Genomic DNA, 14,271 nt, shown 5'->3' with positions numbered 1-14,271 from the left:
ACCACGTTAGGGGATGCATAATGAACAAACCATGATTTTAATAAAGAGTATTATCGAATTTATTATGCTTTCTATAAACGTAATTAGAATACATCTGTGAATTAATTCGCAGTAGATACTTTCTGCGAATTTGTTAGCAACTCGTCGTCCGTCCATTTAATTTCCACCACCTTGTTGGTTTTGGCGGACTCCTCGCAAGCCGTGGCTATCTTACAGGCAGCCAAAGTTTCTTTTGGCATCACAGCTAATTCAGTCTTACCAAAAAGGACGTCGATGAAGTGGTCTAATTCCCTTTGGTAGGAATACTTGAATCTACTAGGGAATGAGTAGTGGATCGGAGATTGGGTGATTCCTTGGAGGCCAATTTGTGAAGTGACGCCGTGTAGAGGTCGTTCATTGTCCAAGCTGATCAGTCCCTTGGTACCGTACACCTCGAGACGTTGATCGTATCCGAAGGCACTAGTGCGGGAAGCATCAATCATTGCTATGGTGCCAGATGGGTAGTAAAGGGTTACTGCCACCGTGTCAAAGTCACCCATTTCTTTGATTTCTGGAGTGTGTGCGTGGGCAAAGGTATTAACCTGTTGAATATATTCAGTTCAGTGAAGCAATTGGTGAGATAATGTTTCAAATTTAGTGTCAAAATTCCTAACGTTGGGTCCATCCGAAATTAATAGAGTAGTATCTGTTAAGATTGGAGTTAATTTCATTGAATATTGGAATAATATTGTTATGAAACCTGATCTCATTCTTTTGTCAGACGAAGTATCATATACTATGTTGAGTAATTGTAATATTATAATTTAGATTATATGCTATCAGTTTGGGATAATTTTGTTTGTTTCCTGTCTCTAGCTGTATAATGTGGCAAGTTCGATGATACATTACCTTGCATGGAAGCTCCCCAAGAATCCATGTGATTGTATCGATGTCATGAATCATGCAGTCATGGAAAATACCACTAGACGTTTTCAAGTACTCCATCGAAGGAAGAGGAGAGTCCTTGCAAACAGTTTTGATGATATGAACGTGCCCAACTTCACCGTTCCTGACTCTTTGCTTAATTGTAGCGATACTGGGGTCGAAACGTCTATTGAAGGCACTGAGCAATGGCTTCCCAACTTTCTGGGCAGTTTCATAGCACTTCAGAGTAGTCGTGCGGTCTTCTGCAATTGGTTTCTCACAGAAGACTGCTTTTTTGGCTTCCAAAGCTTGTCTCACGATTGATCCATGAGTATATGTGGGACTTGCCACTAAAACTGCATCTATACTGAATTCAAAGAATGATTTTGGTTATTAGTGAATTTATTAAATAGGTTTCTTTCTAATAATATTCATTATTCTGATTTCAGTTTTGAGAGATTAAATCTGGAGATTAACTAATTAGAATAATACGGTTATATTAAAAATATACCTATGACTTTGAAATCTTATTAAAAAATAATAATTTTTATGGCAAATTCTGTTCTCTCTTCTCATGTTCTCTTTAATGTAATTTAGCTATATGCAAAAGTGTTGTTGTATAATAATAAGTAAGGCACATTTTTCTGTAATACTTTTACTGCTGACTAGGTATAATGAAAACATTTAAGAAACATTTAGCGTCCAATGGAAGTAATTTCAATTATAACACAAATTATAACCATTATAATAACTATAATGTATCTAACATATTTAGGAAGATTTCTATTTTTTTCAAATTATGACAGATATCCCAATATATCAACAAATTTTCTTTCTTACATTCATAAGTTATTCTATAAAATAGATTTTCTCTAAATGACGTATTACTTTCCAGAGAAATTTGAGAAAATTTCCAGAATTTTCCACAGATTTATATATGCCTTCATACTCTAGCTATGCATACTCTCAAATTGAATTCATCTTCCAGAGAAACTTACTTGGGATCTCGGAACACCTTAGACGATTGTTTACTGTTCAAGAAAGTGACGTCGTTCAGATGCCAGTATTCCCTGATTTTCTCCCAGTTCGATTCTACATCATCAACGATGTAAAGTAACTGGATCCTGCGGTTGGCGATGATGTTGGACAAGTGAGTGCTGCCAGCTCGACCGACGCCGAACAAAGCAAGCTTTACCCTTTCTTTGCGTGCATCTGTCTTCAAACTGATGTTCTCCAAATGCCTGCAATAACGCAACACTGAATATTTCAGAGCTCCACAACTCCAGGAACCATATTCAAGGACCTTGAAGACTTCAGTTGCTCGAAGATTCTACAAGATCGTCCTTGTCCATTAGAAGACAAAAACTCATTGTATTAACTTCTCCATTTATTTAGCACATTGACTGCCACAATCACTAACGACATTAGCTTCTACATTACTTGAATACAACTATAATTAGGTAACCGACATCGGATAGAAATGTTCAATAGCTTAAATAACTAGACAGTGCAGCTTAAGAATTACAGTAACAAACAATTGATAATTATTCTCTTTCATCTTGGCTACAAGGGAATTAGTGGAACATAAAACGCTGCAGTTTTCGGTGGTAGTCAACGTGTTTACTGCTTGCCTTATAATATGTTAGACTTAATATCATAAGATTTTGAAAAGAATTTAAGAAACATAAGTATTACTCAGTTTTTGTGAATACAAACTGAATATTACTCTTCTCATATCAATTATTATTGTTTGGAGAAAATACAGACATAGAATATGTCCAGATAGTTCTCTTTTCTCAATAAATTAAGAAAGAAATCGTTTGGCAAGGGGTTAAATAAGTTCACTTATGCATCTAACCAGCTCAGAAGTGTTTTAACACTAAAACTACCAGACAGTTCAATATGACTAATTTTGAATGTTTACTTCAAGAATTATTAGAGAGATGCAAATGATTTTGTGGAGTATTATTAAATAAATTCCTTGTGTGAAATTTCAGTGAATGAACTCTTATAATTTTTATAAGGAAATTATAAATATTCTGCCTGCTTACTCGGTAGTTCTAGTGTTAATTAAAGAATTTAATTTTTCTATCGATCGTCAAGTGTCAACGTATAACTTACGTATGCGACTCAACAGCGTGATTCCTGTTACTTTTGGTAATGTTACTCACTGTTGATGAAGGAAATCCTGGGCGGGTGGTGAGGGTTGCTTTCTCGCAAACGGCGAGGTGGTGTCTTTGAATTTTGCGGTTGCCATGGTACTGCTGATGCTACTGTACACGAACGGCCCTCAAGTTTGTCAAGCTAGTAGTCAGTGTAACCGGGTATGCTCTTTTATACAAATATGCCGGCCGTCTGGGTAGGGATTGACTGATGATCAGCTGTGACGCAAATTACATGTTCAGGGTGTGTTGTCAGACGTTGCCCATTTATTCTATCTCGGGAACGATACGCGATCCGATATTTTGATAACCTTGTTGTATACAAGTGTATTGCGAATGGGAGTAGTGTCATCGCGATTGCGTAATGGTTGTAGCGTAGACAGGTCTGGAATATTACCGGGTGCTATGGTGATATCAATGTATAGATTAATTATATATTAATCGGCGCTGGTGCTTACACACGTTTCCTCATGTACAATATACACTAGAAATCGCTAGCCCTTTAGATCTATCAGTAGCACTAGCTTCTTGCTGGAGGATATTTCTGGAACCTTATATTGGGTTAGGGTATGCAAGACTTTAAACGGACATAAAGATGTTGCTATCGTTTATTCAGGCTGAGACACTTTATAGTCATAATTCGTCGTTGATCTTGGGAATTGAATTAGGTATATAGCTGACATGATCAGTGTTGCTTTCCACATGAGCAGCCATCTTCGTTATGTCTCTGCCTGGGTCAGGATCCACGAGAGATATGCTCGATCTCACTCCTCTGGAAGAGAAAAGTATTTGTATGATTCCTTTTCTAAGATCGAATATTTGTGATTAATTCGTGTTTAGTTATTTGCCTTCTTTCTGATGCTCCTAGTTCAGTTGATACAGTGAAATTCGAGGATTTCGAAAAATCACACTCCAAAATGAAGGCTGCATCGCCCGGAGTTATTAGATCGTCGTCGTTTTGTAATACCAGAATGTTTTTGTATTTGCTATTGTCCTGTATTTATAGAGGAGTATGCATTTTCAATTTGCTTTTAGTATATTTAGTGAGTATCATTTAGAGATTATTGAAAATGTTGACTATCTTACATTTTGTGTGTTGCACTGGTCAAATGGAATGTTTATAGTGAAATTACCACCGTGATTTGAATCTAGGAAGCATGGGGACTGTCTAGAGTAAAAACTGCCCTGTGTGTATATCACTCCAGAAAAATCGTCAGAGGTTTTCAGATCCACCACCATTTTTTCAGCCCCGCAACGCAAATTCACTCCATCGAATCCATCTGTGGATGCTTCTATTTGCATGTCCATGGATAAGTCTTGTTGCCATATTTCTTCTGCAAAAACGTTCAATGCGTTTCGTGACATTTTTACGGTGTTTATTTGCCACTCAGTTGGTCTCTTTATACGCGAGAAAAACACGACGCTGAGTTTTGAATCGTGAACTCAGAAAAATAGAATATCTTGGCGGCCTGTACATCGAAATACTGTTGCGATGATTAGAGAATGGTCTCGTGTTTAAGCTGAATATGTTTTTGCAATCATATCGCGATTATTTTTTAATCTTTATTAAGAAATGTTCCATTTACCTTGCGAAATTTCTAGTTGAAAATAAAGTTTATTGCTTAGTGAAATTAATTATTGAAAATAAAATTTCTAAATTTATATTTATAAATTAGTGATATTAATTAATGAAAATAAAGTCTATAAATTTATATTTATATATCAGTGACATTAATTATTGAAGATAAAGTTTATAAATTTATATTTCTGTGTTAATGAGATTCATTAGTAAAAATCAAATTTATATATTTGTAAATTAATAAGAATAATTTTCGGAGGCATTATGAATTGTTAGGATATGGGAAATCTTATGGGTTGTAGTATACTCATTTACCAGCCGATTGTTGCTTCAACGTGAGTGTTAAAATAAGTAGGATGAATCCTAGTGTTGATAGCGTGGCGTAGGTCATCTTCAGATGATCGACCGTGAACTGACAACGAGTCAAGTTCATCCATTGGTTGTAGTCCCACTTGTTACCTGGTTCTTACGGTTCCCACTTGTCTGCTGAATACCCTGTTGTTCACCTAATTATCATTTCATGGGGCTATAGATTTCTTCAAATGATGGGATTAGACTAAGAATTTAAACATTAAATAACTTTAAATTAGACATACTATTAATTATAGATTCATCATTTTCTTAAATATTCCATTACATATTATTCGACAATATAGTACATACTATCAATATAAATCCAAGCAGGTTGCATACCTTCAGGATGAACAGTGTCACCGACCCTAGTCTGTCCAAAGTGCAGTAGGATGATCGAAATTCTGTTCGTTTTTTTTTCCGAACCAAGCAAATTTCTTTGATTGCCATTTATTATCCTTCAATTTGTTCAACATATTTTTTTCTATTATTGGATGTGATATGTTTATTTTCTTTGCCTGGAAAGTTTATCAGCTGTGCGCTGCCATCGCGTTATAGCATTATCCGTTTGATGGCGTACACATATCCATATCTGTGTTTCCTACACACAGCTTTGATTTTTAATCAGTATTTATTTTGTAATCACTAGGAGACTCTTTAAAATTATAAATAATTAGCGATTATTTTTTGATAATTATACGCTGTTATGAAATAAGTAGTTTCGTTGTTGTATATGTTTTGCATTTAATATTCAATTTTATCTAGGGACTGGGTTTCAGGTTCTTAGGTACACCACTGTCTCCAGTGTACGCGTGGAAAGGTTCCTGTTTATCCGGTGTATATGTGGCAATTGGCAATAGATTGCCTATCAGTCACCGACGAACTCATCGGACGTTTTGCGTAGAGATTGTTCAGGCCGGTATCAGTTCCAGGGTCTACCGAAAAGAAAGTCATGGCATCTACACGAGTCGGTCAAATTCTTTTTTCCACAACCCTGCAGAGTGTCAGAAAACCATACCAATTTTCTACCAATATTAGATATTATTGTTGTAAGTATTGGTATTCGTATTCGGTGCACAGTTGAAGACTGTGTTTACTCTATTCGAGTTCTGAACATTCCTAATTGGTCTTCATTGTATTGAATTATTGTACATTACTGTTTTTGTTTCTGTTTCATTCAATATTATGTACTTTTCAAAATACATCCTCCTATAGTCTTTGAAACTGTATGTTATGCATGTAAAGAACTCATGAATTCCATATAGTAGAGTTCGTTTTATTTCTTTTTTTTATGATTTTTAGCATCTACATTCTTTTCATACTTTATAAGTGAGTTTATCAGTTTCGTTATCTTTTTCTTCAATGTCATGATATTTTTAAGAGCTTTTGATTATATAAATTTATATGTTATACGCAATATTAGAGTACCCATTAACCCACTAAATATTAAAGACTGATTAGTTGATAATTATTTGATAATTATTCATGAAGGTATTAAGTTTTATTACTTTTTGCTTCTATTATTGATACATTCACTTACTTGCCTACTTTAGATATGTTATATAAGTACTATACAGTAGCACAATAAATTCACAGTAAATTTTGTATTTTGTTACAATAAATTCTCTAGCATTAAATATTTTGGGCTATAAAAAGGCTGACATCATATATTGACCAAGTTATTTTGCATATAGGTCACATTAAAAACTATGAGTTCATCAAGGTTGAGACAACAGGGGAGAAAAACAATGTTGGTTTGATTACCCTGAATAGACCAAAGGCATTAAATGCTTTGTGTGATGGTTTGATGACTGAGGTGAATGATGCTGTTTCCAAGTTCGACAAGAATGATAGCATTGGGGCCATTGTACTTACAGGCAGCGAGAAAGCCTTTGCAGCTGGTGAGTCTTCTGTTGGAATTACAATTTCTTCTGAAATTGAACTCATTGCAATCCAATCATTCAGGGGCTGATATAAAGGAGATGCAGAACAACACATATTCCCAGACAATTAGAGGCAACTTCCTGACTAGTTGGGATGGAGTATCCAAGGCTAGAAAGCCTATAATTGCTGCAGTGAATGGCTACGCTGTATGTTGTAAAACATAAAATGGAAATATACTTTCTTAGTACATCATCATCGTATGACTTATTAATAAATTAGTATCAAAATTCAGCTAGGTGGTGGCTGCGAGTTAGCTATGATGTGTGACATAATCTATGCTGGTGAGAAGGCTAGGTTTGGTCAACCAGAAATTGCCATTGGAACAATTCCTGGTGCTGGTGGCACTCAGAGATTAACCAGAGTTGTTGGCAAGAGCAAAGCAATGGAGATGGTACTGACAGGAAATCAGATCACTGCTGAGGAAGCAGAAAAAAGAGGTTCATTCGTCGACATAAATGAAAATGACCAATCTCAAATATTATTTCTTACTTACATAATTGTTTGTTAACAGGTCTTGTCAGTAAAGTCGTCCCAGCGGATCAGTTAGTTACAGAGGCAGTCAAGTTGGGTGAAAAAATTGCCTCTCATTCACAGTTGATCGTTGGCATGGCCAAGGAAGCTGTCAATACTGGTGATTATCATAATTTCTTACTAATTCAATTGTTCTAATATTTTCTAATTTTTCAATTCTATTCTTTAAAGCCTATGAAACAACCTTGCAAGAAGGACTCCACTTTGAAAAAAGAACGTTCCATGGTACTTTTGCAACGGTATGCATATCGCATTTATTTTGCTATCGTGTAATTATAATATCTACGAATTACCAATGCAAATTTCAGGCTGACAGGAAAGAGGGGATGACAGCGTTTATCGAAAAGAGACCGCCCAAATTTACAAACGAATAGACGATATTACTGTTATCTCGAATTGGGGTATAATTGTGTAAGTGATCCTATTTTTGTATTACCACTTTTTTTGTACCTACAGATAAATGTTAATATACACTTGTTATCGAGGATATTATCTCAAATAAATTTTTCTACTTATTCTAAAGAGGAGAATAAAAACTGTTTCGAGATGAACTTTTATTTAACCGCTATCTTTACATTCATGTGATTTAATTATGATACATTTACAGTTAGCATTGCAGTTGATACATCAGGTGAATGATTATTGTTAACAGTTAGTTACGGTGATTCTGTTAAAGCGTTCTGAAGTGAACAGTAGGAACAATGGAATTTCATGACAACATGTACAATAAATATCAAACTTACAATGCGCAGTACCCTTTTCGCTTTTGTCCTCGTCGTGATTCACCCACTTGGAGTATTAACGAACAGATTTCTTTTTCTCATCGACACACCGAAAGACGTAATTGCACTTCATTAAATAAATAATTCGAAAATTCGTTACACAATGAACAGGTCGAATTCACAGGATTGATCAGTATCGAATTGTTGCTTTGTTGTTCTTCAATTATTTGTAAAATCTGCTGACTAGCTAATACTAACAATGTACAAGGTATGATGAAAGAGAGCTGTGTGTGTGCACATTTAACGATCCATAGAAATTACTCCACCGGGATTTCCTCGTTCTTAGAAATTACAAAAAGAAAAGAGACTCAAAACTAACTATACTTACAGACTAAATATATTGTATACTAAGTGTTCGCTGTTTTCTCTTAACAATTAATTAAGTACACACGAAACGTTCCATGCAACGTCGCGGGACCACAGGATCCCGAATCAGCTTCCGGGTTGTTTAATTTTAAACGCATGTATTTACAAAAAGTCTTGTTATTCAAAAATTCGTGTAAAAAGTGTTTACAAAAGTTCTCTTTCTAAACGTAGCCTGAAAACATTCGAAATATATGATATGCTTTTGACAGTGTTGGTGACTTTTTGATTATCCATTTTCGTTGAGTCTCTTAAGTGTTATTTATTATTGGTCCTTGCTCCTTCGGCGTTGGAACCGGAAGCAAACTCGGGATCAACAGAAGAAATACGGGAAGTGCGCTGTTCACACGGTATAGTAAACTCGATTTCCTCTTGTTTTTTTTCTTTTATGTATATCACAGTTGCAAGCTCTGCTCGAATAACGAAGTTGGTACAGTTACGGAAAAACGGGAATAGAATGAGTGTCGGTACACATCAGGGAAATCGGTCGCCGGGAGAGCGGTTTACCGCTTGTTCCGGTTCTTCATGGTGAAACGTCTCCAGAAGTTGCCGCTCTTCTTCGACGGCGTCGCCACTGGCGTGTCGTAGGGGTAGCTGGACTCTTCGTCGGTGTCTTGGGCACTTGGTGTCTCCCTCGTTGGCGAGCCACCGTGCCCTGAATCTCTGTCACCGTCTACCACATTTTTTTCTAATCCTGAAATAAACATTTGTAGTATTAATTTATTTGTTTTTAGAAACGCAACGTTCTCTAGTAATTGTTTGTTTATTTCTTTAACACCTTGTCCTACAACGAATCAGACTCGTAGCGAAGATCCTCAACATGATTCAACAAATATATATATTACTCAATTTATTCGAATTCGAAGTAAATATTGTTCCACTGTAATCAACTATTATACTTAAAAGGAAATATAGGCATAACATATGCTTAAAATTTTTCTCTTTTTCCAATAAATTATTAATGGCAAAGTAGCCGTATCGATCAGAATTGAGAAAGAAATCATAGGCCAAGGGGTTAAAAAGAGAACCTTCTCTACTAATAATTTGTTTATATTTTTTTAAATAGAACATTATTTAGTAATAATAATTTTTCTTCGGAACCTGATTATTTTTAGAGGAAGTATATTATTTCTCACAAAAAACTTACCTATTTTTATAAAAAAATTTAATTATTTTTGAATAGATATCTATTTCTACAAAAGAAGTCTAATTATTTAGGCTTAAATTAGTGTGTTGCGTTAATGTTTTTAAATGTTTTATGCTTTAATGGTACTTTGAAGTATGTATCTCTTTCACCGAGATGGTCGTATGATGAAATTATTTGTATCTTTAACAATTTGATTCGTTTCATACTGTCTGACAATCAGTTGGATCCTTTTGTTACAGATAAGTAATACACCTGAAATCATGGCAACCAGAGGCCCAGTTTTGTTTTTCATACTTGAATTTGACCCTTTGCACTCGAGTGGTGACTCTCAGTCACCACTTGATTTCATATAACAAAACTATAAAGTCGAATGTTTAGTACCTTAAATCGAACTTTGTATTGCTATGTAAAGTATTTAAATAAAATAGTTTCGTTGCTTAATTTACGTGTAAATCATCGTTAGATTAGCTTCAAACAATGTCGTCTATATCTCGTCGGAAAATGTTCGATATTTCCAGTGAAAAACTTTCGAGTGCAAAGGGTTAATATACTACATGACAACCGATTTTAAATATTATCCAGAAAAAATATTTTCTAATCATTCTTCCATAATTGTGCTGGTTATTTTCACTGAAGTCTCGTAAATAATTCACAAAGAGTCGTAAAAGGAATTCTCGTCGCAGAAGAATGGACCATCTATTTTTAACGGTGTTCGTCGAATATACTCGTCATTGCCTTTAATTACACACGCAAATAAAGTATTTTCAAATGAAATTCCACCATTAACCCTTTTGCTATAGTGTACGAGATTTCTCGGTTCCACGACGTCGAAGAAACGATACTATGGACGAAATATCTCGTCATTATGATGTCCGTGTAGAATACAGAGTATTTTATATTTATTATACTTAAGCACCTTCCACCAACGATGAAATGTCTTAAAAATCGATTACTTGTGTCAAATTTTCAGATAAAACACTTCATATCAATAATGAAGGTATACGAGACACCTTGCTCACAGTGTTGCACGACGAAATCATAGTGACGAGATATCTCGTCCATCGTAGCGAAAGGGTTAAATAGTGTTCCAGTAACTCCGACGTTCATAGCTGAAAGGTAATTAATTTTTTGACATGTCGAGTATATTCGTCATTACACAAAAATTGGTCATTGTTTCATGACGAGTATACTCGTCGTTACACCGAAATTCAGCATTTCCCATGACGAGTATACTCGTCGCGTTCTCATCGAATACTCATCAAACACCTGGAGTTATAGAGTGAAAAGGGAAGGAAACAAGAGTGAAATTATTTATGAGACAACCAAATAATCTTGATTGCCCACCTCCGGCGCGCAGCATATCGAGGAAAGTGTTCTCCGCGTTGCCACGCGTGCGTCCCTGCTTCTGCGAGGGTGTACCGAAGCTCAGGCTCTGAATATTGATCTCCGCCTTAAGCTGCTCCGGCGGTATATCGTCCACGCGGAATTCGTTCGGGTCCTCGACGAACGCCTGCTGCAGGTCGCGCATGATCTTCTTGCGGATCGTTTTCTTCATGGACAGGTGTCTCTCCAGGTGTTTCACGTCGCTCTCCGTCAGCGTTTTGCTGTTATCACGGCGACGTGACTTCTTCTTCTTGCTGTTTTTAGGGCTCTCCTCCTCGCCGGACGTCGAGCCGACGGACACCGCGCTGTCGTGACCGGCGGCCTTCTCCTCGGCCTGCAATCGGGTGTTCTCCCATTTGCTACCGAAACCGAAGATATCCCTTAAGTGAGGGATGTTCCGGTCGGCTGTCTGCTGCCTTGCCATCTTTTCCCTGCGCTGTTCGAGGCCTATCGTTGACTGATGATTTTCTCGACCTGCTGAGAAGAAATTGATATTTGTTGAATATTTAAATAATATGATATTAAAATTGAATATTATTTTAAGAATAGAGTATTGTAGTTAAATGACATTTCAATAGGGGAATATTAAGGTTAAGTAATAGCAGATATTATAATATTGAATTAAGATTAAGATTAAGTAAGAGAATATTGAATCTTAATCTATTGGTTGATTCAAGGAATAATGGTTCTTGCGCTTCGTTTTTTAATATTAAGATCTACAAAATTTCTTCTAATCGAAAATTTGCTTTACTCCGTCCCCTGTAAATCACGAAGTAGAATTTATTTTGAATTAAGAAAACATTTATTTTTAATAATAAAGGAAGATTGCTGCATTATTTATTTCGTGGTAAGTTGTACCTTAAATGTGTGTTTTGTATTTTGTTCTAATTCAGTAATTGTTTGTTTAATTTTTATATAATATTAATGTTTAATATTTTTTATTTTGGGCAGTGTACGTAGAAAGCAGATACTCGAATTGATTATTCAAAATTTGATGCGTAACGAAGCAAAGAATAATGGATTGAAACGATACTAAATTCGAAAATCTTATCGGTAAGAGTCGTAAAGGTTCGGCGAGCTTCGTAAATATCTGCGATTTTTCTGGGTCGAAATCCAAGTTGACTTGCAGTCTTACCCGCGCCGTCGCGGAGTCATTATCTTCGTACGATTGTCGTTTTCTGACATAGCTTTTACAGTGATCACAGTGCAGTATTGTTACAACAAAACTATTTAGTGATTCAAAATTGAAGGAGTGTATTTAATTCATTCTGTCAATTATTTAACTATATCTTATTGTTAATCTATGCTGAATTATCTGTTCTTTAATTATTTTGTTGACATTTTTTTGCTAGTTTTAAATACTTAACAGTGTATCGACAATATCAAATTTAAATCTCATTCGCAGTTTAACTTTAAACGAAGCATTTCCATAAGTTTCAAATTGTTTTTCACAGTTTTTTTGAGATACTGAAAAACCATTTTTATATTTCTATGTGACGAAACTATTTATTATTTTATGTAGCAGCTTGTATTTATCAAGATTGCATTAATAATATATAGAATAACATTAATGTATTTTTAATGTTCAAATGTAATTAATATATTATCACAGTATAATATACTTCTATATAATACCGTATTACACAATTATATAATTTTCTGTTACACAAAGTGTAATATTTATAGACATAATCGTATTACATTTTATATTTTTATCGTACATAATATGACAATATTGTAATACCATTTTAACATTTTTATCCAACCACTAAGTGTTTCATTAACCCCTTGCCCTATAATTTCATTCTCAACTATGATCGATACATTACTTTGTTATTGACAATTTATTGAGGAATGAGAAAAATTCTGGGCATATTCTGTACCTGTATTAGCTCCAAACAATAATAATTTATATCAGAAGTGTAATATTCAATTTGTGTTCACAAAACCTCAGTAATACTTACGTTTCTTAAATTCTGTTTAAAATCTTCTAATGATATTATAGTCTGTCATGATATTATGTCAAGAGGTAAACACCTTGACTACCACCAAAACCTGCAGCGTTTTATGTTCCACAAATTTCCTTGTAACCAAAATAAAAAGGAACAATCATCAATTATTTACTACCATAATTTATACCGCCATATTATATTCGACGCAGTAAAACTGTAAAATCTTTACATTTAACCCTTTACACTCCAAAGGTGCCTCTCAGTCAGCACTCGATTGATGCATCAAAATTGTAAAATTCTGTATTTAACATTAAGTCTTGAGTAATCTGTCGATGCGTGAAATGGAGAAATAAAATACCATCGTTCTCCTTATTTTTTGAACAGATTCCTCGTTAAGTTAGTTGAAAGAAATGTCATCTATATCTCATAAATATAAATTGAATATTTCTAGTGACAAGTTCTTGGAGTGCAAAGGGTTAATACTAAACTTCGTATAATACCTCGATACCTGAAATATTGTAATGAAACAGCTTTGTTCCTCAATGTACTTGTGGTTTCTGTTCCAGTTAATTTCAAAGAATCTCGTTTTTGTCTCGTCAAAAAATTGATAAATACTTCTAGTGAGAAACTTCCTAGTGTAAAGGGTTAATCTACACTGTCTAGTTTTAACCCTTTGCACTCGAGAGGTGACTCTCTGTCACCACTTGATTTGACACAGTAAAACTATAGAATGTAATATTTAATGTTAAACTTTGTATAATGCCTCGATGCGTGAAACATTGGAATAAAACAGCTTTGTCCTTCAATGTACTAGTGATTTCTCTTCGAATTAGTCTCAAAGAACATCGTCTTCGCCTCGTAAAGAAATGTCAAATATTTCTAGTAAGAAACATCCGAGTGCAAAGGGTTAAGCCATTCATTCTTTCTATCCAATATCGGTTACTGTCTCGCGCACCATTACGAAGCAAGGAGTAAAAATGATTTTCTCATCTGGTCCTCTTAAAGAACCCTTCTCAGAGGATCCGGGAGATCGATTCAGACATGGGCCTCAAGGCGAAAAAGAGGCACAAAAGGAAACCGTGTTTACCGGTCCCCGAGTGTCGTCGACTCGTTACGACATTACGGTCTAACGGTCCGGTCGTCGTCGAGGGTGAATCTTTTTCCTTTTTTTTCC

The 14,271-nt window shown here is 35.2% G+C and overlaps 4 protein-coding genes across 10 annotated transcripts in view; 1 reads left to right on the top strand and 3 right to left on the bottom strand.

The window, feature by feature from the left end:
• Nucleotides 1-35: 35 nt before the first annotated feature.
• Nucleotides 36-3,348, bottom strand: LOC116425829 (putative oxidoreductase YrbE). The gene is made up of 4 exons (XM_031974012.2): nucleotides 3,075-3,348; nucleotides 1,902-2,144; nucleotides 889-1,270; nucleotides 36-581 (listed from the first exon to the last, which is right to left on the bottom strand). Exons 1-4 carry the CDS (start codon nucleotides 3,158-3,160, stop codon nucleotides 102-104), a joined length of 1,191 nt encoding a protein of 396 aa, XP_031829872.1. The 5' UTR covers nucleotides 3,161-3,348; the 3' UTR covers nucleotides 36-101.
• Nucleotides 3,349-3,655: 307 nt separating this feature from the next.
• LOC116425832 (uncharacterized) lies at nucleotides 3,656-5,669 on the bottom strand. 4 transcript variants are annotated; one of them, XM_076374238.1, is made up of 5 exons: nucleotides 5,308-5,669; nucleotides 4,960-5,150; nucleotides 4,152-4,399; nucleotides 3,914-4,059; nucleotides 3,656-3,837 (listed from the first exon to the last, which is right to left on the bottom strand). In XM_076374238.1, the coding sequence occupies exons 2-5, from the start codon at nucleotides 5,075-5,077 to the stop codon at nucleotides 3,699-3,701; spliced, it is 651 nt and encodes a 216-aa protein (XP_076230353.1). In that variant the 5' UTR covers nucleotides 5,078-5,150; nucleotides 5,308-5,669; the 3' UTR covers nucleotides 3,656-3,698. The 4 variants fall into 4 exon arrangements, with proteins under 4 accessions (XP_076230353.1, XP_076230352.1, XP_076230351.1 ...); XM_076374237.1 differs by having other exon boundaries at nucleotides 4,960-5,200; nucleotides 5,338-5,669; XM_076374236.1 differs by having other exon boundaries at nucleotides 5,338-5,669.
• A 231-nt stretch (nucleotides 5,670-5,900) lies between these two features.
• On the top strand, nucleotides 5,901-8,006 carry Echs1 (Enoyl-CoA hydratase, short chain 1). Its single transcript, XM_031974013.2, has 7 exons — nucleotides 5,901-6,044; nucleotides 6,690-6,896; nucleotides 6,961-7,085; nucleotides 7,172-7,376; nucleotides 7,451-7,570; nucleotides 7,642-7,709; nucleotides 7,779-8,006. The coding sequence occupies exons 1-7, from the start codon at nucleotides 5,948-5,950 to the stop codon at nucleotides 7,842-7,844; spliced, it is 888 nt and encodes a 295-aa protein (XP_031829873.1). The 5' UTR covers nucleotides 5,901-5,947; the 3' UTR covers nucleotides 7,845-8,006.
• A 3-nt stretch (nucleotides 8,007-8,009) lies between these two features.
• The window catches only part of LOC116425831 (uncharacterized), a 63,324-nt gene continuing 57,062 nt past the window's right edge, over nucleotides 8,010-14,271 (bottom strand). For 2 of the 4 annotated variants that reach the window (XM_031974015.2, XM_031974016.2), the window contains exons 2-3: nucleotides 11,107-11,622; nucleotides 8,010-9,309 (exon numbers count right to left, since the gene is read on the bottom strand). In XM_031974015.2, coding sequence (XP_031829875.1) covers nucleotides 9,119-9,309; nucleotides 11,107-11,569 — 654 coding nt within the window. In that variant the 5' untranslated portion in view covers nucleotides 11,570-11,622 and the 3' untranslated portion in view covers nucleotides 8,010-9,118. The remainder of the gene's footprint in view (nucleotides 9,310-11,106; nucleotides 11,623-14,271) is intronic. The other 2 variants (XM_031974018.2, XM_031974014.2) reach the window with 1 other exon arrangement.

This window comes from Nomia melanderi, chromosome 2 (assembly GCF_051020985.1).
Source record: "Nomia melanderi isolate GNS246 chromosome 2, iyNomMela1, whole genome shotgun sequence".
Classification (NCBI taxonomy): Eukaryota; Metazoa; Arthropoda; class Insecta; order Hymenoptera; family Halictidae; genus Nomia; species Nomia melanderi.
This window is presented reverse-complemented; position numbering and strand designations above follow the sequence as displayed.